Genomic DNA, 26319 nt, shown 5'->3' on the forward strand with positions numbered 1-26319 from the left:
AAAAAAAGTCTACATTTACCGATCCAAATTGATTTTTTGGGCAGTTTCATGTTTATTGTGCAATTATTAAATAATATTATTTAAAAAATATATCAGTAAAAAATAAGCTGGGTTGCACTAAAAAGACCACAGAAAACAGATTTAAACATAAATTAATAGAGCAAATTGTAATGAAGAAAAAAACTTTAAAAAGCCGCCAGACTACTAGGGTTACATATTTTCATACTAAAATAATAATGTAAACGGAAACAGAGCCTCTTTCTAACCCTTGTGCTATCCTATGGGGTCACAATGACAAAGGTGGATAAAGGTGGAAAGATTTCATGTAATCCATGGACACCAGTGAAGATCACAAATCATTGAAGAAAAAAGGTTCAGAGCACGGTCTAGTGGGTCTAGATGACCCAACTCCCAATGGTAAAGTGTCTAGGATAGCACAAGGGATAAAGGTGTCAATTAAAAAGGCTACCATAAAGAGCAACGTTTGGATGGACATAATATCGACTGTCCCAAAGACACACGAGGACTGTTGGTTATCTGTATGACTTTATAAAAACACGTCATGTGGTAAATCATCATCCGGCTGTGATATCTGCCAATATCTGCCGCTGTTCATCAGAAATCTATTATGAGGAAGGGATTGTAGACAAGCTAATGGCACAGAAGAGCTTCTGAGGCATCACGGGGCACAACGCCCAGAGCTCCATCAATGCTACACGTTTCCATTTATCACTGCAGAAAACCATCTCAGCTCTTCCTGGAGATGTCTCTGTGCTTCAGACAGAGCAGGAAGAGAAAGTGCTGGGATATGACCTGGTGTTGAATACAAAGAGTCCCTGAGGTTTGAAAGATGAGGAGAGGCTTTCATGGCTGCATCAGTAGGGGAAGTTCAAGCTGCTGTTGTTCTCACGTGTCTATTTTTTCTATTTTTCATCTGTTTTTGCCAATTATTTCCATTTAATGTGCAGAGAGGATGAATGACAAAAGGCTACAGCAGCAAACGCAGACACTGCAGGATTTCTTATTCTTACCTTTGTTGCTGTTCTTGGAGGTGAGCTCCAGAGTCTCGATGTCTATGGATCCGATGTTCTCCAAGGTGATGGTGAGCTGCTGCAACTCCCCATTGAAAAGCTGGACGGACACGGAGCTGGGCAGCTCCTCTTTGGACGTGGCCTGAGAGCTGTGAGTCGACCTGATCCAGAATGGACAAAGACAAAAATGTGATCCACGTTTAAGCTTTAGAAGTCAATTTAATCTTTGATATCCACCACAAAAATCCAAAGAGGGTTCAAAAAGTTCATGTCTAATCAAAGTTTTAGCAGAAAGGTTATGTTTTCCAAAGATTGAAAAGAAATTATATTCAAGCTCAGAGGCTGTCAAACATGGAGGGGGAAGCATTATGGTGCTACTGGGTCCAGAATTGGTGACACTGGTGTTTGTCGGCTAGTCGGAAAAAATGGGGAAAAAAAAGACCTAAAACAGAAATCCAAGCCATAAGGCTCCGTTCAGATACATAAAACAAAGATCTCCATAGAAAACTTTGGGTATTAAACTACCCCCAACGGGGCTCACAGGTGGAAGGAGGGTGGGGTGAGGAAGGCAGAGCTCGCAGAAATGGAAGAAGAGGATTGAACCGCACACCTGGAACTTAAGTAGGACGCTGAACAGGTGAGTTGATTAGACTGAACTAGAGAGGTGCATTGGGATTGAGTCCTGCCGGGTCCCACGGGACCCAACGCAAGTCTCACGGGAGCGGGCAGTTTAAATTCTGCTGCGGGCGGGAATGGGGTGGCTAAAAAAAACACAGCGGGATAGGGAAGTTGCCAAGCGATGAATGAGTACATGATAATGAATACATGATAAATGCAAAGAGGATAAATAATAAATACAAGCAAAATATGCCATTAATGCATTATGAATGTGTGGTGGTTCGACCTCAAACCACCACATAGGTGTTAGTATTTCTTTATTTTTTCTTTAAATTAAAACGTTAATTTTACTTTGTTTACTTAAAATGAATTAACAATTTGATTGGTTTTAAGTGAGAAAAAGTTGTTTGTTTTCTGAGTTTCCATCTCAGGTGAGCCATCCACAGTAATCAGCAGAGGAGATTGGGAAATTCCACTGGGGAACTGCAGGGGTTGCCAACTCTCCTCATGGACTTCATTTTGCTTATTTAAAGGAAATGATTTAGTCCACTTTTTCTTGAAGACTACTTTTGTATTATATGAATTTTGTTTGGTGTCTGTTTCCCTGTTTTGTAATCAGATTAATTAGTTTGAATGTTTGATTAGTTAGTTTCCTCTCCCTCATGTGTCCAGTATGGGTTTTCCCTGTCTATAAAGCTTTCCCAGTGTGTCAGTTTAATGGCTAAGTCTGGTCAGGCCTGTTCAGTTTAGTCCCGCTTGTTTTGTTTCATTTAGTTATGTTTTCAGTTGGGCCCAAATTACTTTATTTTTGAAACTATTCTGTTTTGTACCTTTTTTATCTTCCTTTACAAAGAAAAACTCTACAAAAAAAAACATATTAAAAGATCTTGCAAGATACACCTATTTTTGTCCATTGACTAATTGTGAACCTTCACAGAATGCATATGGAAAGCATGGTGAATGCATACAAATTCATAAGAAATACATGATGGAGGGATGATAAATGCACATTACATACATGATAAATGTATGTGAACATGTAGTGATAGAATGATGACTGGTTTGTGGATGGTGAATGTGTATGCTAAGTGCATGCTACATTCTTTTGTCATGCAAGGCGAAAACATAACACACTACTTGGCTGAACTGCCCAATTCAGAAAAGTTAGAAAGAAAAAAATCAGAGATTTCCTATTTTTGACTCTACAGATCCATTTTACAGACAAAAAAGTATCTTGTGTGAAAAGTTTAGAATAAATTTGTATAAAGCCCTTATTAAAGACACAGACAGAGGGTTTACTGAGCACATTGGATCCTTACAGAGTTAGGAAAGCACAGCTCCAGGCTAATTTTGGGAATGGAACAGCACAGGGCTGCAGTTTGCCTGAACAGAAACAGAGCCACCTCAGAGCGCTTCCAGCTTTGAAGTGTGTGGCGTGAAAACACCCCGAAGACCTCGTCTTACTTTTGTCATTGATGTGCCTCATCTGTCTGCTGCTCTAATACTTCAAGGCCACAGAACAAAAAGGTTCTTCCACATCAAAAGCTGCTGATCTGCTGCACTCAGATGTGACTTCGGCAGCAGTGGGTCACCTGAACATCATTCGGCAGAATTTAAAACCAACATTCAAAAAAAACAAAAGTATTGTTCAAGTAGTTGCTTATGAAAACTGTAAAAGGGTCTTTAAACTGAAAATGACACTTTCGTGCTTCACTGAAAACATTATGGGACGGATTTTCAGTTTTCTTCACGTTCGCATCTTTGAACCATACATCATTTCTGCTGTGAGTAGAGAATGACGTGTTGCTGCATAAAGACGGGCTGTGTTTGTGAAAATGATGAGGGTGAAGCTGCAGGGGGGGGGGGGGGGGGAGTCTAACCTTGGCAGCGATGTGCTGAGCTGCAGGCGTGGCAGAGAAGGAATAACCTCCACCAAACAGCCACTGGCCTTCACACCGACCAAGTCCTCCAGCAGGCAGTCGCTGGACACGCCAAACACAGACGTGTGGTAACCTGCCAATCCAAGCAGACAGGAAGCAGATGAATCCATGAAGTGTGTGTGTGGGAGGGGGGGGTAACATTTAAAGGGTTCATTTCATGCAAAATCTACTTTTTGAGCTTTTAAGTGCACTATAATGTTAATTTCTCATGATAAACCACCCCAAAGCGGCATCTTGATCCATTCACATATTTTTGAGAATTCCTCTAAACCTGCGCTCTGAGCACCAGCCCCTCCCAACCCATGAAAACAAGCAGATTCTCACACTGACATCACAAAGTGAGGAACAGCCCTTTCCAGGAAGAGTCTGTGCTGGCAGCCCCGCCCCCAGACTAAAATACACACCCACTTTCTCCTTGGAGCTAGCGGTGATCGGCTAAACGCTTGCCTAAAAGGCATCTTTGCAAAAGTTTGGATGTTGTTTGTTTTCGCTGCTGAGGCCGGCTCTGCAGAAACTACGTTCTATAAAACTACATGGGTTTTTTGATTTTGGCTAAAAACGGCATAATCATAATTAAAAGACCTTTGGGATCGATTTGAAAATAGATCAGAAGATGACCGGAGTGGGTCTTTAAAAAGCTCATCTTGTAAAGACAAAACTGATAGGTAATTGATCAATTATAGCATTGGAAATGAGCAGATTGCACGTGGCAGATGTGGATCGGTCATCATGTGTTGCTTGCTTATGACCCACTGATGTCAACAGGTGACCGGCACAATGGTTCTGCTCAGCATGAGTCAGTGTGGAAGAGTCGTGCAGCGGCTCATCAGCTGGACTGACCGTTGACGGTGATGTTGCCGGCCGTGCGTGGGACCCCCACCAGGGTGACGGGGTACAGGCCGGACTCGGCGGGCAGGAAGAGAGCTGCAGGCAGAGACTCGAACTCCACTCCAGAAGTCAGCAAACCCTGAGTGCAGCACAGGATGAAGCAGAAGTCAAACAGATAACCCAACTGAACCAGAACCAGGAAACAAAAACATGCTGGAAATGAGTGTTTCCTGCTCTGGTTTGTTTGTCCCTTTGCAGAAAGAACCCTTCTTCAGATCTCATTGCATCTCAGAGAAGATTTGGAGTGATTCCTCATCTTAAGCCGCCTCCCCTCTGTGTTCTGCAGATAAAATCTCTGTCTGCATTACACTGCAGGAAATCACTGCACGGCTGAGAGGTGACTGGAAATCAGTCTCACAGAAGAAAGAGGGATCATGGGAACTGGAACCTCTTCCAACTCACTCTGAGCGTGACAGACAGCAGAACCTCCTCTGTAAACGCCTTCAACAGACTGACATGGAGACATCAAACAACCTGACCTTAAACCACAACAGCCAACCGGGAGTTTAGTCTTTATGGTTGATTTGCAGCTTTTTATCAGATTTTTTTAATCATTGAGAATGAATCTGAAAATTAAATTTGATGACAGATCTGCTGCTCCTACTTTCAGAAGGGTGGCAGTCTTTGAGCAAAAGGACTTTTTCTGCATCATAACCCAGAGAACAACAGCATTTGCATTCCCCGTGCGCAACAAGCAGACGGAGCTGACGTAATGATCACATCAGTCCCGAACAGCAGACGCTACCTCACTGTAGAGGGATCTGCTGAGGAGCTGAGCCTCAGAGGCGCTGTAGCTGTGATTTAAGCGCTGCCCGCTTTCACTCCGGGGGGCAGCACGCCGTTATTAAACCCCACAAACTCAGCTTTCCCTAATGGAAACAGCTCGTTTTGAAAAGGTCAATGATTCGGTTTCAGCACAAAAAAAGTGCAGAACAAAATGCTTAAGTCGGCATCTGCAGCCTTTCTATCCACTCAGAGAAGGCGTAGCTTTAGGAAGCATCGTGGACTTGAAAGAATTGAAAGTCAGACAGCCACAACACTGCAGACATTAAAGCTGGAGTTTTCCTTTAAGACTTTCTGTTCCTTTCATGTGGGACTCTTCAGGGTGAGTGTTTTGGCTGACTTTACAGGAGCGAATGCCTGAGAAGGCCCGGTGAAATATTTGTTAGCTTGACATTGCTGACTGATCATTTCTGGGCATCAAAACTGAATTAAATGGCTGGGGGTAGAGAAAAGACACAAACTTAACAGAAAAAGCCTGAAAGCTGATGTCTGACATGAGTAGGATAAAGTGACTTCCATGACACAAAACTTTGACCTTCTTTAGGTTTGAGAGTTCATGGTCCCTCACAGCAGCAGACCTGCATCTGGCAGCTTTACGCCCCTCTATGACTCCACACCCCAGCAGAGGTGCTGTGCCTTTCACCTCATCTGGTCTGTCCAATGGAATCCGCTGATGCTAGCATCAGCAACGTTCCTCCTTTGTTTCATTTGGATTGTTTTAGCTTTAAAACAGGTACAAAACAGACTCCTCCTCTTCAGGTCAGACAGTTTAGGTTTATTCTTGATTTTAAAAAAAAAACATATTTTTTAAATATTTTGAGACAGGAAACAGATATTTATGTAAATTCCTTCCACGTGTTGTGAAGGAAAGCAGAAATCCACAGTTTGGGGCTGAAAAACAAATAAGTTGTTTCAGCAGCAACAACAAAAAAAGCATTGAACCACTGATTCCTGTTAAGTAACATCAGGGACTTCATTGACAAAAATGAAGGTTCAGGTTTGGCTAAATTAATTTGGGAATGATTGAATGTTTTGGAACAACTAAGGAATCAAATTTGGAAACAAACAACAATTCAAGGAAAAACTTTAGGAATGACTTCAGAAAAAATCTTGTCTAGGTGTTCATTGACTGAGGGAGGATCCACAAAAAAAGACACTTGAGTTTGGATGTTTATGTTCACCTCATCACAGGGTCCATACACTTTTTTTAACCATGGTGTTCCATAACTTTTCCGACCCTTTTCCATTAACTTTAACTGAATTTTCAAAACTAAAAACAAACACATTTTAGTGAGACTATTGTAGTCGGTGCCGCTATATAGATAAAAAACACAGGTGACCTTCGTTTAAATTTTAGAGGTATTTTCCTCCTTAAGTTCTGAAGAACTACAAACTAGCTGACTTCATCTGCTCATGAAAACTAGAAGAAGAACTGCATTTAAAAGTGAAAAGCATAGACGTGATCAGTTTAGTTTATGTGCTTGTCACAATATCACCAGTCTGTTTTGCTCTTCCTTCTGACTTTATCCACAAATATTACAGAGAAAAATGGTGGATGCAGTTCTATTGACCAGTATGAACTGTTTATTTTTGTGATTACAGCCGGAGTTTGCCTAGATGTGAAGCTGCAGAGGCAGGCGGAGATCGTCAATAAAATACATGAAAACACCCCAGACAAACAATAGCAGTTTCTCAGTAACTCACCATAAATAACCTCAAACACATCACATTCAAGTAATGCAGGTATTAGACGCATCCCTATCGCTTTAGGCCTAAAACTGTTCTAGCTCATTAAAAAATGATAGCAAATATCAGAAAAAAATGTTTTCGAAGTTGACAAAGTCGACCACACAAACAACGTCCATCCAGCAGGTCACCCACAGACTTTGCTGCTTTGTGCCTGATATTATTGTTGTTAGGACTGAATCATCATAAATAAAGCCTGCTTGTAGTTCTTTGCTTTTGCACGCTTCTGATCAGGGTCTTTCAGTAGCCACAGTTCTCATTGTTAAAGCAACATTTCCCTGACATCATCTAGCATTTCACGATCCATGTCCGATAGCAGGCTGAAAGCGTTGTGCACTCTGAACTGATGACAACTCGACCTGCTTTATGGCGACAAAAACTGCCATCGTAAGTGTAAGGTTGAACTTCTGCCACAATTTCAATTCCAATCCCCTTAAATTCTAATATTTTAATGTATTTTTGCATCCAAAATATTCAACTTTCATGCCTTTACCAAAACTATGTCAGTTTACACAAACTTTTCAAGGACCTAGAAATTGCATTTTCATTTTCATAAATTCTTCCAGGTTTTTTCATGACAGTACGAAACCTGAATGTAAAAACAAATTCATTTTAATTTCCATATAAAACATGAATTTACAAAAGAAGCTGTCTATAGCAGTGGTCCCCAACCACGGACGGGTGTCGGTCTGTGGAGGAGTAGGTACCAGGATGCAGAGAAAAAACCCAACCTACAACTTTTCTGTTTTATTTATAATCTGATTCTAAAGGTAGCTGTATTTTGAAGAACTACTGGATTCTCTTCACCACAAGCGACTCATTCTTGACCTCATGACGTATGTCAAGTCGCTCGGTCATGTGTTGAAATTCTATCTCCAACTTTGTTAAAACGTCTGCACCGACCACTAAACTGAAACTCCCAAGATAGCAATGCTGACAAAAAACAAACATATTTAGAACATTTCTTTTAGCAGAAAAGATCTGATGAGAAAACACAAGACTCCAAAATAAAATAAAAATCTGCATAAAGTTGTTGAAGCCGTGGATTCATGTTTCTTAATATGTTCTAACATCAAACTGGTCCACGGCCTGAAAAAGGTTGGAGACCACTAACTTAAATGATCTCGATACAGGCAGAATAAATGAAATCAATTGTTTTAATCCAGTTTAGACCAGATTATTGTCTTAATTGTGTTTTAAAAGTCTTAATTGATAGTCTAGAAAGTGAGCAGCAGATTACACTGAAGAGTTTTATATATAACCCTAGACTAAACATGAAACTAGGCAACAGTCCTGTCACTGAATGATCAAATGAGGATCAATTTCTGCCCCTCCACTATTATTTTAGAATGTTATTCAAGTTTTTTCGTTTTTTTAGATTTGTACTGCAGGTCGTTTTTAAAAAGAAATATTTTTTCGGAGGGAACAACCTCAAGCCAAAGAAGAAAAACAGACTTGAGTGTAAAGAAATGTACCCACCATGTTTTCCACGCGGAGTTCATAAGGCATGGGGTTGTAGACCATCAGCTGGACTTCACAAACATCTCCCTGAACCCACTGGAAATCTAGAAAACAAAACACTGATTTAAAATAAAAATCAATGGAAGGTAAAACAGGGTGACAATGAGACAAAAACAATAAGAGTAAAAAGTATTCAAAGCTTAAAGGTATCCACAGTACTTCATTGTTTTTAAAGCGCATCATTTTCCAGACAAACAGCTCAAACAGTAAGTAATCCAAAGGTTACTGGTCACATCTCAAAGATCTTGAGTGTTTTTGCTGCATTGACCTTCATCATCCACTGTTGATGTTTTCCTTCCATTGAGCGTCAATCCATCATCTTCTTTTGACAGTCTCACTCTTGCATAACTTACCACAGGTGTTAATGGCAACAGATGGGACATACAGGAGACACAGTTTAGCTTTCCCTAAGACTTTTGTCCTTATTTCTCAGATCCTGTGCAAGCATTTTCAGTGAAATCCTGAATATGTTAAATGAGATGAAGGTCCTGACAGAATGTTTTAATAAACCCAGTGGTGGTTCGGAGCATGGTTATCATGAAAATTAACATGAAAGTAGGCTTCCCCGCTTCCCTCAAACTTTCGATGTTGGGTGGGGTTTAGGCGCATTGATTGTATAATATATTGTATAATATATAACATATAACATATATAATATATAACGTCTCCCATAGAAAATGCCTAGCTTCTGGTTCCTACCAAATGAAGTCAATTCAGTAACTTTTCCACATGTCCTTCGCCATGTTGGATCCAGATGTCCTCAGTAAGCCGTGATTGGTCCGTCTACAATTCTATGGCAACCACTCTCTCCGATCAAAAGAGAGAACATTAGAAAGCCACACCCCTTTCACTGAAAATGGGCTCGGGAGAATCTGTCAATCTTTGAACGTTCAACGCGAGGCTGCCTACTTTTATTGAGTTCTCTGATTGGTCAGTTTTAACTTGAATATCTTGTGCTACAGCAAAAATATCATTTAAAAAAGAGGATTATCAAGAACATGTAAAAAACACAAAAATGGTTATTCTGATCAACTGAATGACTGATTTATGGCTGTTTATTTTTCTATAGATGTCTATGGGATTTTGGCTTTTTGGGACCAGTGGGTACTTCCTGTTTGGAACACGAGGGGGTAGGGAGGGGTTGCTCAGTCCAGTTCTTATTTTACAGTCGATGCTCCCACTGCTGAGGGTCATTTTAAAGCCCACAGGGGCAGCTTTCCAACAAACCCTAAACCAGTCTGTGCTGACCCCCCGGACACAATTCCTGCCTTTATGTGAGCGTGAGGAGGCAGTCTGACGCCTGAAAACAGGGTCCATCCCTCTCAGTGATGGGTACTTCTCACTGTGTAAAAATGCTAAACTGTCTTCTTGAGCATGTTGTGTTGTCCATCCTTCACCAACACACCACTAAACCAGTAATCCTCCTCACAAGTCAGTTTCATCTCCCCCCAGCGGCGATCCTCCTTTGATCTACGACGACGGGGGGAGAGGAAGTTTGGGGGTTTGCTCCTTCGTGGTCGCAGTTAAAGTTGTGGTTTATTTTACAGCTCCCCCTGTTGTGACATTACTATGTTTCTCTATTAAAAAAATATTGCTAAAAAAGATTTTTTTTCTTGGGCCACGACACCGCCCGTCTCTCTGAGGAAAACCGATCCATTAAGGAAACCCTCCTGGATCTTCAGGCGAGGAGCATGAGGGACAATCTAGTGTTCGCAGGGATTCCAGAAGAGGCAGGAGAAGTCCCGGAGAACATTGTTAAGTCCCTTATAGAGGTCCACCTGAAACTCCCCAAGGAAGAAGTCCAGAAGATCTCCTTTCACAGGGTTCACCGGCTCGGAGGAAAAAGGCCGGACAATCAGCGTCCCCGTCCTATTGTTGCTAAATTTGAACATTATAAACAAAAGATGCAGGTAAAAAGCAGAGGGCGCGAGCTGAAAGACACACATTATAGCGTGAATGATCAGTTTCCAGGCGAGATCCTCCGCCGTCGGAAAATCCTCTTCCCGCTGAGGAGGAAGCACCTGTCTGCTGGAGCACGCGCGGTGGTTGCTGTTGATAAACTTTTTGTGAATGGCAAGCTGTTCCGGGACCCAGAGGTAACACCCTGGCTGTGCTGAAGGCTTTCAGAGGCGCACTGACATCTGCGCTGCCCAGAAGAAACCCGCAAACTTATTTAACTAGGAAATAATCGGATCATCAATAATCCACACCTCTCAGGAAAAGTGTTTTTTCTTTCTCTCACATTCATGTTTCTGTTGTTGTTTCGTTGTTTTTGTTTTTTGTTCTTTCTCTTTCCCTCTCTCTTTTCTCTTGTCCCCCCCCCTTCCCATGTCCTCATATGTGAATCAGGTAAAGTCAACGCAACCATGGTGAGTATTTATTTATGCACGGAACGGGCGCGCGCGCATACTAGCGCGCATAAGAGCATGCACACGCGATCCCGCACACACACGTTGATAAACTGCAAAAACCTCACTTAGGCTCACACAGGACGCACGTAACATGCAGCTCATAGCCAAGACACGTTCACCCACAACGCATAGCGCTTGTCAGTGTAGCAGGTACGCACAGCGGGCACGCGCACACGGACGGGCACACGCACTATTTAGCCTTGCACTCTCCCGGTTAGAACAGCTATGAGCAGTCTTAACATCGTTAGCTGGAATGTGCGTGGACTTGGTTCTGGGCCAAAGAGATTGAAAGTGTTAAATCACCTGAATGATCTTAAAGTAGATATAGCTCTGCTGCAGGAGACCCATTTATCTTTATCAGCTGGTCAACTCCTGTGCTGTTCCCAGTATCCAGCTATGTATTCTGCCAGTTTCAACTCCAAACAAAGAGGGGTTGCAGTATTGATTAATAAAAATGTTACATTTACTCATAAGGATACAGTTACTGACCCAGAAGGCAGATTTGTAATCATTAATATATCCATTCAGAATAAAGACTTTTGCATCGCCAGCATCTATGGCCCGAATGTTGACGACTCTTCCTTCTTTCACAGATTCTTCACCTCACTCTCAGCTCACTCTGACTCCACAATCATTATAGGAGGAGACGTCAACCTTGTTTTGGACCCTGAACTTGACAGACTCAGCACAGCAGCAAACCAGCGTACATGGCAGTCTGCAAGTATTCTAAAGCAGTACATGAATGATCTGGGTCTCTGCGACGCTTGGCGCTCATGTCATCCAAGCACTAAGGGGTTCACCTTTTTTTCTCCAGTTCACCATTCACAATCTCGTTTAGATTATTTATTAGTCAGTAACTCCCTTTTGAAAGAAATTAAAAGTTCCAACATTCATCCAATTATTATCAGTGACCATGCACCAGTTTCTGTTACTATTTCAAGGGAAGTACCCAGACCCTCGGGTTCAACCTGGAGGTTTAATACGTCTCTGTTAAAAGACCAGGAATTTATTGAATTCTTTAAAAAAGAGTGGGCAACCTTCTTAGAATTCAACGATACTTCTGAAATATCACCAAGTATTCTTTGGGAAGCAGCAAAAGCAGTCATGAGAGGGAAAATCATCTCTTATTCAACGCATAAAAAACGCAAGGAGAAAGCAGATTTATTAGAATTAGGAAATAAAATAAAAACTCTGGAGACTGCTTATGCTGCTTCTGCACAGGAACACATACTGGGCGACCTGAAAAATTTAAAACTGCAGTTAAATGACATCATCAATAAACAAACACAATTCCAGATACAAAGGCTTCGACTGGAAAGATATGAAAACTCAAATAAATCTGGCAAATTTCTAGCTAATCAGCTTAAAATTAATAAAGAAAAATCAACAATCACTTCGATTATGGACCAAACAGGGAATGTCACCCATGACCCGGTAAAAATTAATAATGCGTTTAAAGACTTTTATCAAAACTTATACACTCCACAGATCAATCCATCAGAACAAAGCATCAACTCATTTCTCAACAATATAAACCTGCCCAAGTTAAACGAAGATCAAATCACAAATTTAGACTCTCCGCTCTCGTTGTCTGAGCTTCATGAAGCTCTGTTACTTATGCCTAATGGTAAAGCACCAGGGCCTGACGGCTTTCCTGCAGAGTTTTATAAGGAATTCTGGGAACAACTGGCACCAACGTTTTATAAAACGGTAAAATTTATCAATGAAAGCCAATCTCTACCACCTAACATGAACTCTGCCAACATTATCCTTCTTCTAAAACCAGACAAAGACCCCACGAGTCCTTCAAGCTATCGCCCCATTTCTTTAATTAATGCAGATGTAAAAATTATCTGCAAAGCACTAGCACAGAGAATAGAAAAAGTCACTCCTCACATAATTGACTTTGATCAAACTGGATTCATCAAAGGCAGACACTCGGATGACAATGTCCGCAGACTCGTTAACATAATAGACTTTGCCACCATCAAAAACCAGGAAATGACTATACTATCACTGGATGCTGAAAAAGCCTTTGATAGAGTAAATTGGAAGTTCCTCATTGCTGCCCTCCATAAGTTTGGGTTTGGAGAATCATTCATCAATTGGATCAAAATATTATATCACAACCCCAATGCATCAGTTAGAACTAATAAACAGACTTCCAACAGGTTTTTTCTTGGAAGAGGAACTAGACAGGGTTGCCCACTCTCCCCCTCGCTTTTTGCAATATTTATCGAGCCTCTAGCTGCAGCAATAAGACAGAATGAGAGTATTAAAGGAATTAAAACCAAACACAGCCATCATAAAATTAGTCTCTATGCAGATGACATATTACTGTTTTTAAGTAATATACATTCTGTTAATGAAACGGCAACAATCATTAATGAATTCTCTTCTATATCAGACTATTCCATTAATTGGAATAAATCTGTTTTATTACCACTGAACAGTAATGCGGAGCAAGGACTCACAATACCAGTTAAATCAGGCAATATAAAATATCTAGGTATTTATTTTTCCCCCAAAATATCAGAACTGGTGCTGCTAAACTACACCCCATTACTGAAAAACATACAGGACGACCTAACACGCTGGACCAACCTGCCTTTGTCCCTTATGGGCAAGGTAGCCACGGTTAAAATGAAAATCTTACCCAAAGTTAATTATCTCTTCTCAATGATTCCCACACAACCGCCATTAAAATGGTTCAAAACATTAGACTCATCCATATCAAGCTTTCTATGGAACAATAAACCTGCAAGAATTAGTCTAAAAACTTTAAAATCTGCAAAAAGCTGTGGAGGATTAGAATTACCTAACTTCCACAATTACTTTCTTGCAAATAGATTACAATACATCTTAAAATGGTTAAAAAATAATCCAGAAACCAACTCATGGTTAGACTTGGAACAGGCGTTATGTGGAAAGATCAACCTGTCAGATCTTCCATTTATTAGTCAAATAGTTAAAAAACAGGATTGTTTCAAAAGTATTAATATAAATGCCACTTTAACAGCCTGGTGGGAATTTCTCAAAATATCAAAATCATCAATTCAACCGTGCAAAATGACACCCATCTGGAACAACCCAGACATCCTCATAAACAAAAAAATTATCCACTTCCCAGCTTGGCAAGCAGGGGGCATAAAACAACTAGAGCACATAATTATTGATAGAAGATTCATAACTCCCCAGGAACTTCAAGACAAACATGGAATATATAACTTCTTGGAATATCAGCAACTTAAATCAATTATTACTAAAAAGTTTAAATACAGAGACAACGATTTAAAGCTACCAGATGTAGTTACCACTCTGATCAATTTCTCAATGAATAAAACTCTCTCCAAAATATACAAACTTTTATGTAATTTAGATAACAATATTTCACTTCCGACAACAAAATGGGATGCGGATTTGAGCATCAGCACAGATGAAAGTTTTTGGTCAGAACTTTGTCTAAACACCTTTAAAATGACAAAAAATCCAAATCTGCAGCTAATCCATTTCAAAACTCTTCACAGAATTTACTACACTGGACAGAGGATGTTCAAGATGGGTCTCAGTAACTCAGACATTTGTCAGCACTGTGACAGTAATCTACCCGACAATTACATGCATGCACTATGGTTCTGCACGCCTGTCCAGGCTCTCTGGCAGCAGGTATGTGCCGATCTATCAGTCTGGCTTAAGGTTTCAATCACAGCTTCACCGTCACTTTGTGTGCTTGGTGACATGAGTGCCATCGATGTGGAAGGAGGATTAGGCTCTATCATTTTCATAACTCTTTGCATTGCTAAAAAAACTATTTTAATAAATTGGAAAAGCAAAAAAAATATAAATATAAGTCAACACAGAAATCTGCTGCTTGATCATATCAGCTTGGAAAAAATGTCAGCCCAAAGTTCAAGTAACTTTGAAAGAATTCGGTCTCTCTGGTCTCCCATAGCTAACTCCGTGACTTAGGGGGTGGGGGGGGCATGGTCGTCGCTGCTCCTTGCCCTTCTGCCGTGGGCCGGGGTGGGGGTCGGGGCCTCCGGTGCCTGGCCGGGGGTGGTGGGGGCTCCGTTGGTCGGGGGGTCGGGTCCGGCGCCTGGGTGGGGCGGCCTGGGGCGCTGCGTGGTCCTCTGGGCTTGGGTGTGGGGGTGCGTGGTGGGGGGGGTGGGGTGGTGGTCTGGCTTGGCTTGGGGGGGTGGTCCCTTTGCCTGTGCTGGGGGGGGTTGGCGGGGGGCGCTGCTCGGGGGGGGGGGCCCAGCGGCGCTGGATGGGCTTCCCGTCTACACCTGGGGCTGGGATCGGCCCTTCCCTGGCTCTGGGGCGGGACGGGACAACCCTCTTGGGGCCCCCGGTCGCTCTGGGTGTCATCCGCTTCGGCTGCGGGGTCTGGGGGTGGGGTGGGGTGGGGGTCTTGTCGGCCCTGTCCTGTGGGGGGGCATTCTGGGGGAGGGGGGGGGCCACTATTGGTACGGGGCAGGGGGGGTTGACGGGTCGGGGTCTCCGCTGAGGCCATCGGCGGTTTCCCCGGCCGGTTGGCTGCCTCGGTCCCGTCGAGGCCTGACCAGAGCTCTTCTAGGGCCGGCGTTTGGGGGTGGGGGCCTGGGCTTGCTCCGGGGGGGGGCGGCGCTTTCTGGCTCCCCTCTCTCTGTGTGGGGGTGGTGGTGCTGGGCCTGGGGTGTCTGCGCCTCCGGGGGTGGGGCCCCGGGGCTGGGTGGGCCTGGCCCCCTTGCTGGGGGGGGGGGGGGGCGGGGGACGGCTGTTTGACCACCGGGGGACAGTCTATCATCTGTCCCCAACTTACCCCCTTCCTCATATAACCTCATAATAGGGTGAGGGGGTGGGGGGCTTAGCCTGCGATGAGCCTTGGGGGGGGGGGTTTACTAGGCAGTGACCCCCCTCCTGTGGTTGCCGTATGGAGTGGGCCCCCCCTCTTTCGGTTTTATTTGCACCTTAGACATGTAGGGCCCTTGGTAGGGGGGGTGCTTGGACATCACTGCCAGCAAGCAGCGGATATCCTCCTAGCACCCTACCCGCCAATTTTAACCGCACCTTAGACATTTAGGGCCCCTTGGTGGGGAGGGTGAGGGGACATCACTGTGAGTAATCAGGAGACGTCCCCTTAGTGCCCTACCCGCCAATTTTAACCGCACCCCCCTTAGTACACACACCCCTCCCCCCTCAATATATACATCCCAACATAAACACACACACATGCACACACACACTCTCTCAAACACACATACACGCACACACATTTTGCAAGGAAGGTGGGACCTAGGACCATCTGTCCCCTGCCTCTTCCCTGGTGGGGGGTACGGGCCCCTTTGCAACGGCGGCTGTGTCCCCGGGGTGCTGGCTTCCTGGGCCCGGCGGTGCTCTCTCCGCGCGGTGGGGGGGTTCACATTACATCTGAGCCGGGGGTGTTCGTGTCCCTGGGGGGTGGGTTCTGGTCCTTGCTCCTGAGTGCTGGGCCCCGCCAAATTTCCAACTGTGGCCGAGCCTGGTCGGGCCATATTTACAACACCCCTTGTGGGCCCTCTTTTTTCCCCGGGGTTCCCCCCTCCTGGGCGGGGGCGGCGGGCCCCTGCCTCGCTCCTCCCTGGACCAACCGTTGGCCGGGCGGATGGCTGCCTGGAGTGCGGAGTGGGTCTCCCTTGGGGGGTCCTGGCCCGTACCTGGGGTTGGGGCGGGGGGATGCCCGGAACTCCTGGGTGGTGGTGGGGTGCTCGTCTGGGGCTGTGGGCGTCCTTCTCCGGTGGGGCCCTGCGTTGGGTTCTCCCGGCGCGGCGGGGGGGCTGCTCTCCTGGTTGGGCTGGGGCGGCGCCCTCTTTCCCTCCGTGCCTCCCTGCTCTCTGGCTCTGGGGGCCTTGCGGCGGCCCTGCTGGCCCTGGCCTGGGTGGCGGGCTTGGTCGCCCGGGCGGCGGTTGTTCCCTGCCGGTTCCCGTGTGGTGTTGGGGGGAATCCGGCTGCCGCTTCTGGTGCGGTGGGGGTCTTGGGGTGGGGATGGCTGGGCACTCTCCCTCCTTCTTTTCACGTTCCACCATCCATTTTAGAAGAACATAAACACTCACCTGAGCACAGGTGTCAGCTCAACAGACTGAATGACTGAAATATTTCACACTAGTTGGTTTTAAGGCATAAGTATGCGTGTGAACACTATCTGTTTTGTGTACATGTCGACAGGTGGACATTTTTGCAACTAACAGGTGTGTTTATAACATTTGAGTGTGCGTGTGGACAGGCTCCGCCCTTTTTTTTTTTGTTTGTTTGTTTTTTACATTTGAACCTTACCATAATGATTAACAACCAGTAAACTTGTTGCTTTATGCTGCTTCATGGTCTTATCCCCCTTCCCTTCCTATTATCACCCCCTACCCCCCCTCTCTCTAACGTCCCTCTTTCTTCTTCCCCTCTTTCCTTTTCCGTCCGGTCCAACACCAAAGATTTTCAGACATGTTTGAAATTAATAAAGTTTGGCCTCAATTACAAAAGGGGTTTATTCAGACATACCTTTGGTTTGTCTGAAGATTAATAACCCCTCTTGTTAAAGTAAAATATGTCCAACCCAAGAGGCCCTCAGCTCTCATCTGTCTGCCTAGCTGTTGGACAGGACAAGTTAAAAAAAAAAAAAAAAAAAAAAAAAAAAAAAAAAAAAAGATTTTTTTTTCACAAATAGATTTAGGCATAGTTTGCTTTATGAGAGCCAGAGGTTGTAAACCTTTTGAACAGAAAGGAGAAAACCTTCAGAGCAGTTCAAACAGTCCGGATGGAATCACCCAAAAGTTGCTCATCCTTCTCAGCAGACAACTCCTTCTGTTTGTGAACTCTGAGCAGAAAACCGGACATCACAACCTCTTCACCTACTGTACGCCAGCACTGAACTAGAGAGACAAATCAGCCTTTAAAAGTGCAGTTTCACTGATGGTCACAGAGACTAAACATTTGACATCATTTCCAGCCTCACTTTGATCCCAGCTGCAACTTCCAACCTTCCACGTGCTAACAACTTTAAAAAGTCAATTACTGTAAACAGACTTGCAAAACAGAGCCTGAAAATCCTCCCCAGACCATGGCAGGAGCAGAGATTTATAGAGGGCAAACTGCAGCCGAGCACCTCGGGAAATTAAGCCAGTGGAAAGAAGGGTATCTATAATATGACCGTCCGAAGATACATCCCTCCTCGGGCGGGGCTCGCGGGCGCGCTCCAGCAGTCAGCCAATTAAGCGTGAAATGCACCTCAGAAAATATGAGGAACAAAAAAAAAAAAGAGTATTGCAGCTATTTTATTTGTCCTGCTCCTTTCTTAACTCATCAAGAGGACATTAACATTCAGCTCAGCTCTCCACTGTGTAAAAACCCAACATGCACACAGCAATAATGAACGTTCTCGCTCAGAGCTCCACTGATTCCTTTAAACACTGCCAGTGTTTGCAGTTTCCCTCGAAAAGGGGAAAATTATGTTGTCAAGCCTTCTCCAACACAACATGAATATCATAATAAATACAGGAGAGACAGAACTGAGGAAGTCGACTGGAGTTACGGCGCCCTGCAGAGAAATACGCCCCAAAATTAGCAGCAAGATGAATTCCTGAACTGAAAAAACCTGCAAACGCAGCGACGGGAGAAGGAGCAACTGCACAGCCAGAGGAATCTTCTTTGGGGAGAAAAACTCATCAGTGCTGCGAAATTTAAGAAGCCAAACTATCCCAGTTATACTTTCAAAGTTCTTCAGCCCACTAAACCTCACCTGGGATCTTCAGAATGCAATACTTTCACGGTTATTACCACTGCAATAACTTCAGTGCGTTAGCTATGCTTCAGTAAACAAACAAAAGCAGAACATTACTTTAAAAGGCAAAATCCTGTCAGCCGTTTGGTATTTCAGCTCAGTAGAAGTCACTTTTCTTTAAAGACCTGAAGCTATGTCTCATTATTACAGTCTAAAATTCAGTCTATGATGCTCAGATGAAGGGACAGTTTTCCGCCTGGGGCCTCATTTATTTGAGGACACTAAATAACTGTGCAGTGTTGTTTACAAATTCTCCCCTAACTGGATCAGGCATAATCAGTCACTTAGGAGCTGAAGTGACCTAATCCAGGTGACCAGCGGGCCTAAACCAGGCTCAGCTGAGTGGAGCTGGATCCACTCAGCTGGTTTTCATGACACTCTGCTGCGGGCCTTCTGAAATGGACCAGGAGAATTCAAGCAACAAGAAAACTTCTCCATCACACGATTACTTTTGCTGCCACATTTCAAGCCTGACACGTATTGCCTCGCTCCACGTTTGCTGCACATGAAGTCTCAGAGGTAAAACCTGCCAACAGATTTTTTACTCATATGAAGATGTTGCTTTAAGACTTTAGAAGAATTTTTATGATTCAAAAACCAAAACAGTTTAAAAATTGCTTGTTCATATGGAATTAATTAGTCCTGCAGAGTGATTGGAGTACGTTGTTGAAAGGTGACAACCCGTTCTTTGTCTTTGGTTATTTTATACTCATTTACTTCATCTTAAAGACCCACTCCAATGAAAAGTGTTTTTTTATTGTTTTTAACATGTTTTTGTGACATTTTCTCATGAAGGACAAATATAAAAGAGTTTAGCATGAGCTGGAATCTGGATCTGTGTGTCTGATGTGGTGGTCTGCAGCACGGGGGCACCTCAAGGGACTGTGCTCCCCCCTCTCCTGTTCACCTTGTACACATCAGACTACACCTACAACTCTCACCACTGTCAACTGCAGTAGTTCTCAGATGACAGTGCCATTGTGGGCTGTGTTTCAAGGGGGGACGAGCAGGAGTACAGGGGGGGTCATCACTGACTTTGTGTGCTGTTGTGAAGCAACCACCTGCTGCTAAACACCAGCAAGACAAAGGAGCTGGTCCTGGACTTCAGGAGTTTCCCCTACACCACACTCACTGGTGAACATCCAGGGTTCAGACATTGAGGTCGTGGACACTTTTAAATATCTGGGTGTTCACCTGAACAACAGACTGTACTGGTCCAACAACACGGATGCTCTGTACAGGAGGGGCCAGAGTCGCCTTCACCTGCTGAGGAGACTGAGGTCCTTTGGCGTGTGCAGACAGCTGCTCAGGACCTTTTATGACACTGTGGGGGCCTCAGTGGTCCTTTATGGAGTTGTGTGCTGGGCGGGGGGCAGTACAGACAGAGACAGGAGGAGGCTTAACAAACTGGTTAACTAGTGTCCTGGGCTGCACACTGGAGTCCATGGAGGAGGTGGCGGACAGGAGGATGTTGGCTAAGCTAACATCCATCATGGATAACCCCTCCCACCCCCTGCACCAAACTGTAGAGGCACTGACCAGCTCCTTCAGCACAAGGCTGTTGCCCCCACAGTGCAAGACGGAGCTACTGCAGATCATTCCTCCCCACAGCCATCAGACTGTACAACACCGTGTTACAGTGACACTCCACGGTCCCAGGGGTGTTTCTTCTTTCTTTCACTCATTTATTCATTTACTTTTGTTGCAGTTGTTGCTATTTTCAATTGTTTTTGTTCTTAAACGGTTGTTTGTTTGATGCGTACATTATTACTTACTAATATTTGAATAAAAAAAAGTTCTACATGTTTTTACAGTTGATCACATGTTTGCAGTGCATCACATGTTTTTTACACTTTCACAGCTGTATTTATTTAATATTTGTTTATTTATTTAATATGAAAGTCATTTTGATGTCCTTTTTTGATGTTATTTATGAATGTCATTGTTGCTGCCACAGATAAATGAATTTCCCCATCGTGGGATAAATAAAGTCATCTAATCTAATAAACGCGAGAATGAGCGTCACATGCCGGGTGTGAACATAGCATAAGACAAAGTCATTCAACGCTTCTTTAACTGTTCAATAAAATGAGAATGTCTTTGATTTTAGAGAACTAGTTTACATGTTTGCGCTTTGGTTCTTCTGTAGACAGACGTCTTCATCACTGCAGTTCTGTGTTCTCCTGGATGTGCAGTAGCTGGTTGAATCTAAGCATATGAAGCCACAAACAACTTTTTTGGATGTTTTCACAGGTGAACTTCTTTTTGTGGGCACCTGGGGACTCTGGTGCCAAGCTAATGCAAGGCTGTCTACAGGTGACCAATTAGACTGAAGAGCTAGGAGGCTGAACAATGGGGAGGCTTTGTTTTGGAAGTCTTCCTGAGCAGTGTTGGAGGTGAGATGATGAATAATCCTGTCTGTGCAGCCATGTTTAAATGGATGGTGGAGGAAAAGAAAGCATAATGCGAATGTCTGGGGTATTGCAGCAGAAAACAACGTTTTAACAAGGCTGGAACTTCTGCACCTTTCTGCAGATGGACTTCAATAATTTAAACTACTGAACACACAAGGGCTCCCACAATGCACTGCGGTTGAGGACAACAGAAGAGAAGATTTCCAGCACATCGTCTAAAATCTAAAAGTAAGATTTGGAAAGTTCCGAGTCCACTCATTCCAGTACAGAAGCTCTAGCGTTAATACTGAGCAGGTGGATTTCCGGTTCCAAACAATGATGGATTGACTTAATTGATTAATCGATTTCTTTTTACCTACAAGTCAAACCAGATCAAATTGTCTGAGGCATGTCGTTAATTAAATTGACCTAAACTATTATAAAACCATTGCAAATGAAGCCAATTGATTTTATACCATGGTCCGGCTGAATACTCGATTCTGATTGGCTGGTGGGTGTGGATTAAAAAGTGATAATCCGCAGTCATAAGGCACACCTAAAAAGGAAGTTCAGGTCATCTATCTTAATTCTTCTGTATCACTGCGCTGCTTCTTTAAAACAACCTTTAACTTCATCATCTGGACAAAACAGCGGTAAGAGGTGAACTTTCCCTCTGAACTGATGCTTTATTTATTCCATCGTGACGATCAGTATATATATCGCTTTCCATTGCCGATGCAGTTGAGGTCAATGCCGGCTCAGTATGGATCACCCTGATGCTAAGTATGGATTATCACTTTAATGCACAGCGTGGAAGCCTGTTGGAGGACGGTTCCGTCTGCAAAGTGCGTTAAAAAGTGATAATGCATACTTCAAAGGCCATTAACCCGCTTATACAATGGTCCCTTACACAAGAAATAAATATTAACCAGTTTTTAGTCCTTAATTATTGTTTTTTTTTTTTCCGATTTGGATCGAATTTCACAAAAAGCGGACTTTTTGTTACGTGGTGAGGCTCCATGTCATGGTAACATGACAAGGCCCCGCACCACTGTTGCAGTCTAAATTCGGCGATATAAAAAGATATATATATATATATATATATGCTGATCGTCCCGATTAAATAAAGCATCAGTTCAGAAAATTCACCTCTGACTGCTTGTTTTTGTCCAGATGATGAAGCTAAAGTTTGTTTTAAAGAAGCCGGCGCAGTGATACGAAACATTTAAGCTAGGTGACCGGAACTCCTTTTTGAAGTGTGCGGTTATCATTGTGCATTATCACGTTTTAATACACACCCTACAGCCAAACAGAATCGAGTATTCACCAGAATCACACTGGTGGAAGTTTTGGATAAAGATGTCCCGGATCCATTTTACGTCAGTGAATCGGATCGAATTGTTGTTAAAATGAATTATGACACCCTAAACAAAACACATTTTTGTGAGAATTGTATGTGAAATGATGCGATCTTGAGTTCCTGACAGCAGAAAGTTTTTTCTCACACATCAGAGAAGTTAAGTGTTTTATTGGAAGTCCTAATTGCACTCTAGCTTCAGGAACACTCTTCTTCACATTTTAATGCGTTTAGGTTCACTGAAAAACAAAACCGTAAATGGTTCAAAATTAAGTTTGTGAAAGAGATTCCGATCTTTTTCTTGAATACAAACAAAAACATGTTGTGGAGATAAAAATACTTTCTAGTGAGTAATCCGAAACACAAAGACACTAAACAAATCCGACTGTTTTCTTACAAACCTAAGACATGTTAAAAAAAAAGCTGAAGGAGGGCGTTACAAGTAAGCAGCAGGCCTTTAAAAATCCTACATTCATAATGATGTCGTAGTTTGTAAGCCATGGAGTTTGATAAATTACTTAGCTGAAAAATATGTTTCCTGTAAAGCTGAAATAAGACAAATGTGAAACAAGAACACGCCCCTGTCTTCATCACAACAGCTTGGAGATCCTTCTGACCTTCTTCATCAGTACTTTGAGACTGTCCAAACCTGATTGTCATGTTTTTCAGTTGTTCAAAAGATAAAAACCAAACTCTGAGACATACAGTGAGGTCAATAAGTATTTGATCACCCTGTGATTTAGCAAGTTCTCCCACTTAGAAAACATGGAGGGGTCTAAAATTTTCATCATAGGTGTATTTCCACAGTGAGAGACAGAATCTGAAGAAACATTCAGAAATCACGTTGTACCATTTTTTTAAACAATTTATTTGTATATTACTGTGACAAATTAGTATTTGATCACTTGAGTTAAATAACTTTAATATTTGGTACAGAAGCCTTCGTTAACAGTAGCCGCGGTTACAAGGGCAGAATATCTTGATCGGATCAATGGTCGGGTTAAAATTCACCCGTGCACATGGGATCAGAAAACCTCTTTCCGATTAGAACAAACGTTCCCATGGCTCACACTTTCGGTCGGAATGAATCATTTGGGCATGCGCAGTAGTGTTAAATCACCCGGATTCGGAAATAGGTCCCGTTGTAAACAAACTGCTGCCACAGACAGACAGCATGTGCAGCGGTTTGTTTTATGAGACGATCTTCCAAACGTGCTTTTATTAATGTTATGAATATTATGAAGTGCCTGTTCGCTCATCGTTATATTTAATCCGTGTGGTCAGTGCTTTTTTGTGAAGGAAGCTGGAAGAAGGCTTTGGACAGGCTAACACGGGCTAACATCATTAGCCTTGATGGACACAAGATTCATGATTCAAATGCTGCAATCTGCATCTTGGCAGCACGTAAATGTCTGGCACCGGAGCCCAAACACAGAGCTCGGGTGCCGGGTCCAGACGTCAGTGGGCACGCATCCTCCCCCCGCATCTCCCTCGTGAGGGGTGAAAGAGAGGGGAGAGCCAACGGGGCTAGAGCGGAGTGGCGCTTTACGCGGGGCGTCCGCAGAACAGCTGGTCGGTCCCGTATGAGCTCCAAAGCTTTCTCTCAGCGAAATACCATCTATGCATGACGTTAAACCAGAGCAGTAGTGACACACGATCGGATAGACCATTTACATGAACAACGAAACACGCCAAATGGAGTTAAGACGCCAAATGGAGTTAAGACCAAAAAGTTCTATTTTGGTCTCATCTGACCACAAGACTTTCTCCCATGACTCCTCTGGATCATCAAGATGGTCATTGGCAAACTTCAGACGGGCCTTGACATGGGCTGACTTCAGCAGGGGAACCTTCAGTGCGATACATGATTTTAAACCATGACGTTTTAAAGTATTACTTATAGTAGCCTTGGAAACGGTGGTCCCAGCTCTCTTCAGGTCATTGACCTGCTCCTCCCGTGTAGTCCTGGGCTGATTCTTCACCTTCCTTAGCATCATCGATACCCCACGAGGTGAGATCTTGCGAGGGGCCCCATTCCGGGGGACATTGACAGTCATCATTAGCCTCTTCCATTTTCTGACAATTGCTCCAACAGTTGTTCTTTTCTCACCAAGCTGCTTGGCAATTGCCCCGTAGCCACTTCCAGCTTTGTGAAGGTCTACAATTTTGTCTCTTGTGTCTTTTGACAGCTCTTTGGTGTTGTCCATGTTGGTAGTTGGACTTCTGACTGATTGTGGGGGGCACAGGTGCCTTTATGCAAGGTACCGACCTCAAACAGGTGCCACTCATTTACAATCATGAGCAGAGTGGAGTTGGACTATTTAAAAGCAGAACTGCAGGTCTTTGCTGGTCGGAAATCTATCTGATAATCAAGTGATCAAATACTTATTTGTCACAGTAATATACAAATAATTTGTTTTTAAAAAATGGTACAACGTGATTTCTGAATGTTTCTTCAGATTCTGTCTCTCACTGTGGAAATGCACCTATGATGAAAATTTTAGACCCCTCCATGTTTTCTAAGTGGGAGAACTTGCTGAATCACAAGGTGATCAAATACTTATTGACCTCACAGTAATCACACTTCCATTGTCGCTTCCTGTTTACAAAGGAACGTAAATGTTTGGTGCTCTTTTTTCCTCTGTCGGTCCTAACGATCTAAGAAAGGATCAACGGTTTCTAAGTCCAGGCTGAAGCCACGAGGCTCTTTGATGAGGAGCAAACTGTGAATAAGTTCAAATGCAGCGGGTAAAGTTAGCCCAGCAGCCATGTTTGGATCAGCAGGACGGTTGCTCACCTATCTTCTTGCAACGCTCCTCTCCTCTGCTCTGCATGAGTATTGGTGAGTAGATGAAGGGGCTGGCGTTGGATAAATTCCCCTCCAGCACACCTTTCAGTTTGTGGGGCTGCAGACTGACGGGCAGGTTGAGAAGCTTCACAGATCTGGAGTCGATGTTGAACAAAGGTGACATGAATTAGAATTAGGAAAGAAATCAACTTCATGAACCTCTTTAACACAAATATAGATGGTTGAGTTTGTTCATGTTAAAGGTGAGGTCAAATTAAGTAAAACATCATTGAGTTTACACTGGAAAAAAAACTGTCCACGAGAAGCATTTTGTCAGCCAAATGTTCTGCGGTTGTGACATGTTCTCCTCATGACCGTCAACAGATCAAATCTAGATCCTTTTCCTTTTACAAAGTCAAGCTCAGAAAGGTTGAGCAATGTGACTCAATGGGGATCTTCCAGACTTTCACCCTCGATGCTCCCAGCATAGGTCCATTTAGAATGGACCCACAGTGTTTTTAAAACGTTGCATTTGACTGACAGCTGTTTGAAAGGCAGTCACCTTCATGTTAGCCAGACCAACCAAAACCAAGGAGTCAGGCGCCATGGATGAATTTAACATTTTAAATACCAACCTGAACAAAAGAGTACAGTAGAAAACTGTTTCCACATAGGGCTGTGACGATAACCGCATCACCGCACTTTTTTTACACACTTTTTTTTTTTACTTTTTGCATATGGTGCGTGATTGGAACTATAATAAACACATTAAACGCATTCATCTTTGCTGATAATTTCCTTTTTCTGCTAGTCCTGTGTTCAGACTTTCCTTCTTTCTTTCAGACTGTTCTCTCCTTTTCTCCCACCACGCCTGTCTCTCTCTCTCGTAGGCACGCGCTCTCACTGTCTGCCTCTGCGCTGCACGTGACACGCGGCTCCCTTTACACACAAACAGGCGCGCGCTTTCAGAAGCACACATCCTCATTCTACAACAGAAGTTTTCGTCTCGCAAGGAAATGCAACAAATTATCTGTTTTTTTAACTATTCATTTAC

At 43.4% G+C, this 26319-nt stretch overlaps 1 protein-coding gene across 2 annotated transcripts in view; it reads right to left on the reverse strand.

Moving 5' to 3' along the window:
• trappc9 (trafficking protein particle complex subunit 9) overlaps nt 1–26319 on the reverse strand; it is a 169293-nt gene that overhangs the window by 114700 nt on the left and 28274 nt on the right. For both annotated transcript variants that reach the window (XM_023960198.2, XM_023960197.2), the window contains 5 exons: nt 25275–25420; nt 8486–8571; nt 4430–4556; nt 3530–3662; nt 1032–1192 (listed from right to left, as the gene is read on the reverse strand). In XM_023960198.2, the coding sequence (XP_023815966.1) occupies nt 1032–1192; nt 3530–3662; nt 4430–4556; nt 8486–8571; nt 25275–25420 (653 nt within the window). The remainder of the gene's footprint in view (nt 1–1031; nt 1193–3529; nt 3663–4429; nt 4557–8485; nt 8572–25274; nt 25421–26319) is intronic.

Source organism: Oryzias latipes, chromosome 11 (genome assembly GCF_053564925.1).
Source record: "Oryzias latipes strain Hd-rR chromosome 11, Olatipes_Hd-rR_3.1".
Taxonomy (NCBI): domain Eukaryota; kingdom Metazoa; phylum Chordata; class Actinopteri; order Beloniformes; family Adrianichthyidae; genus Oryzias; species Oryzias latipes.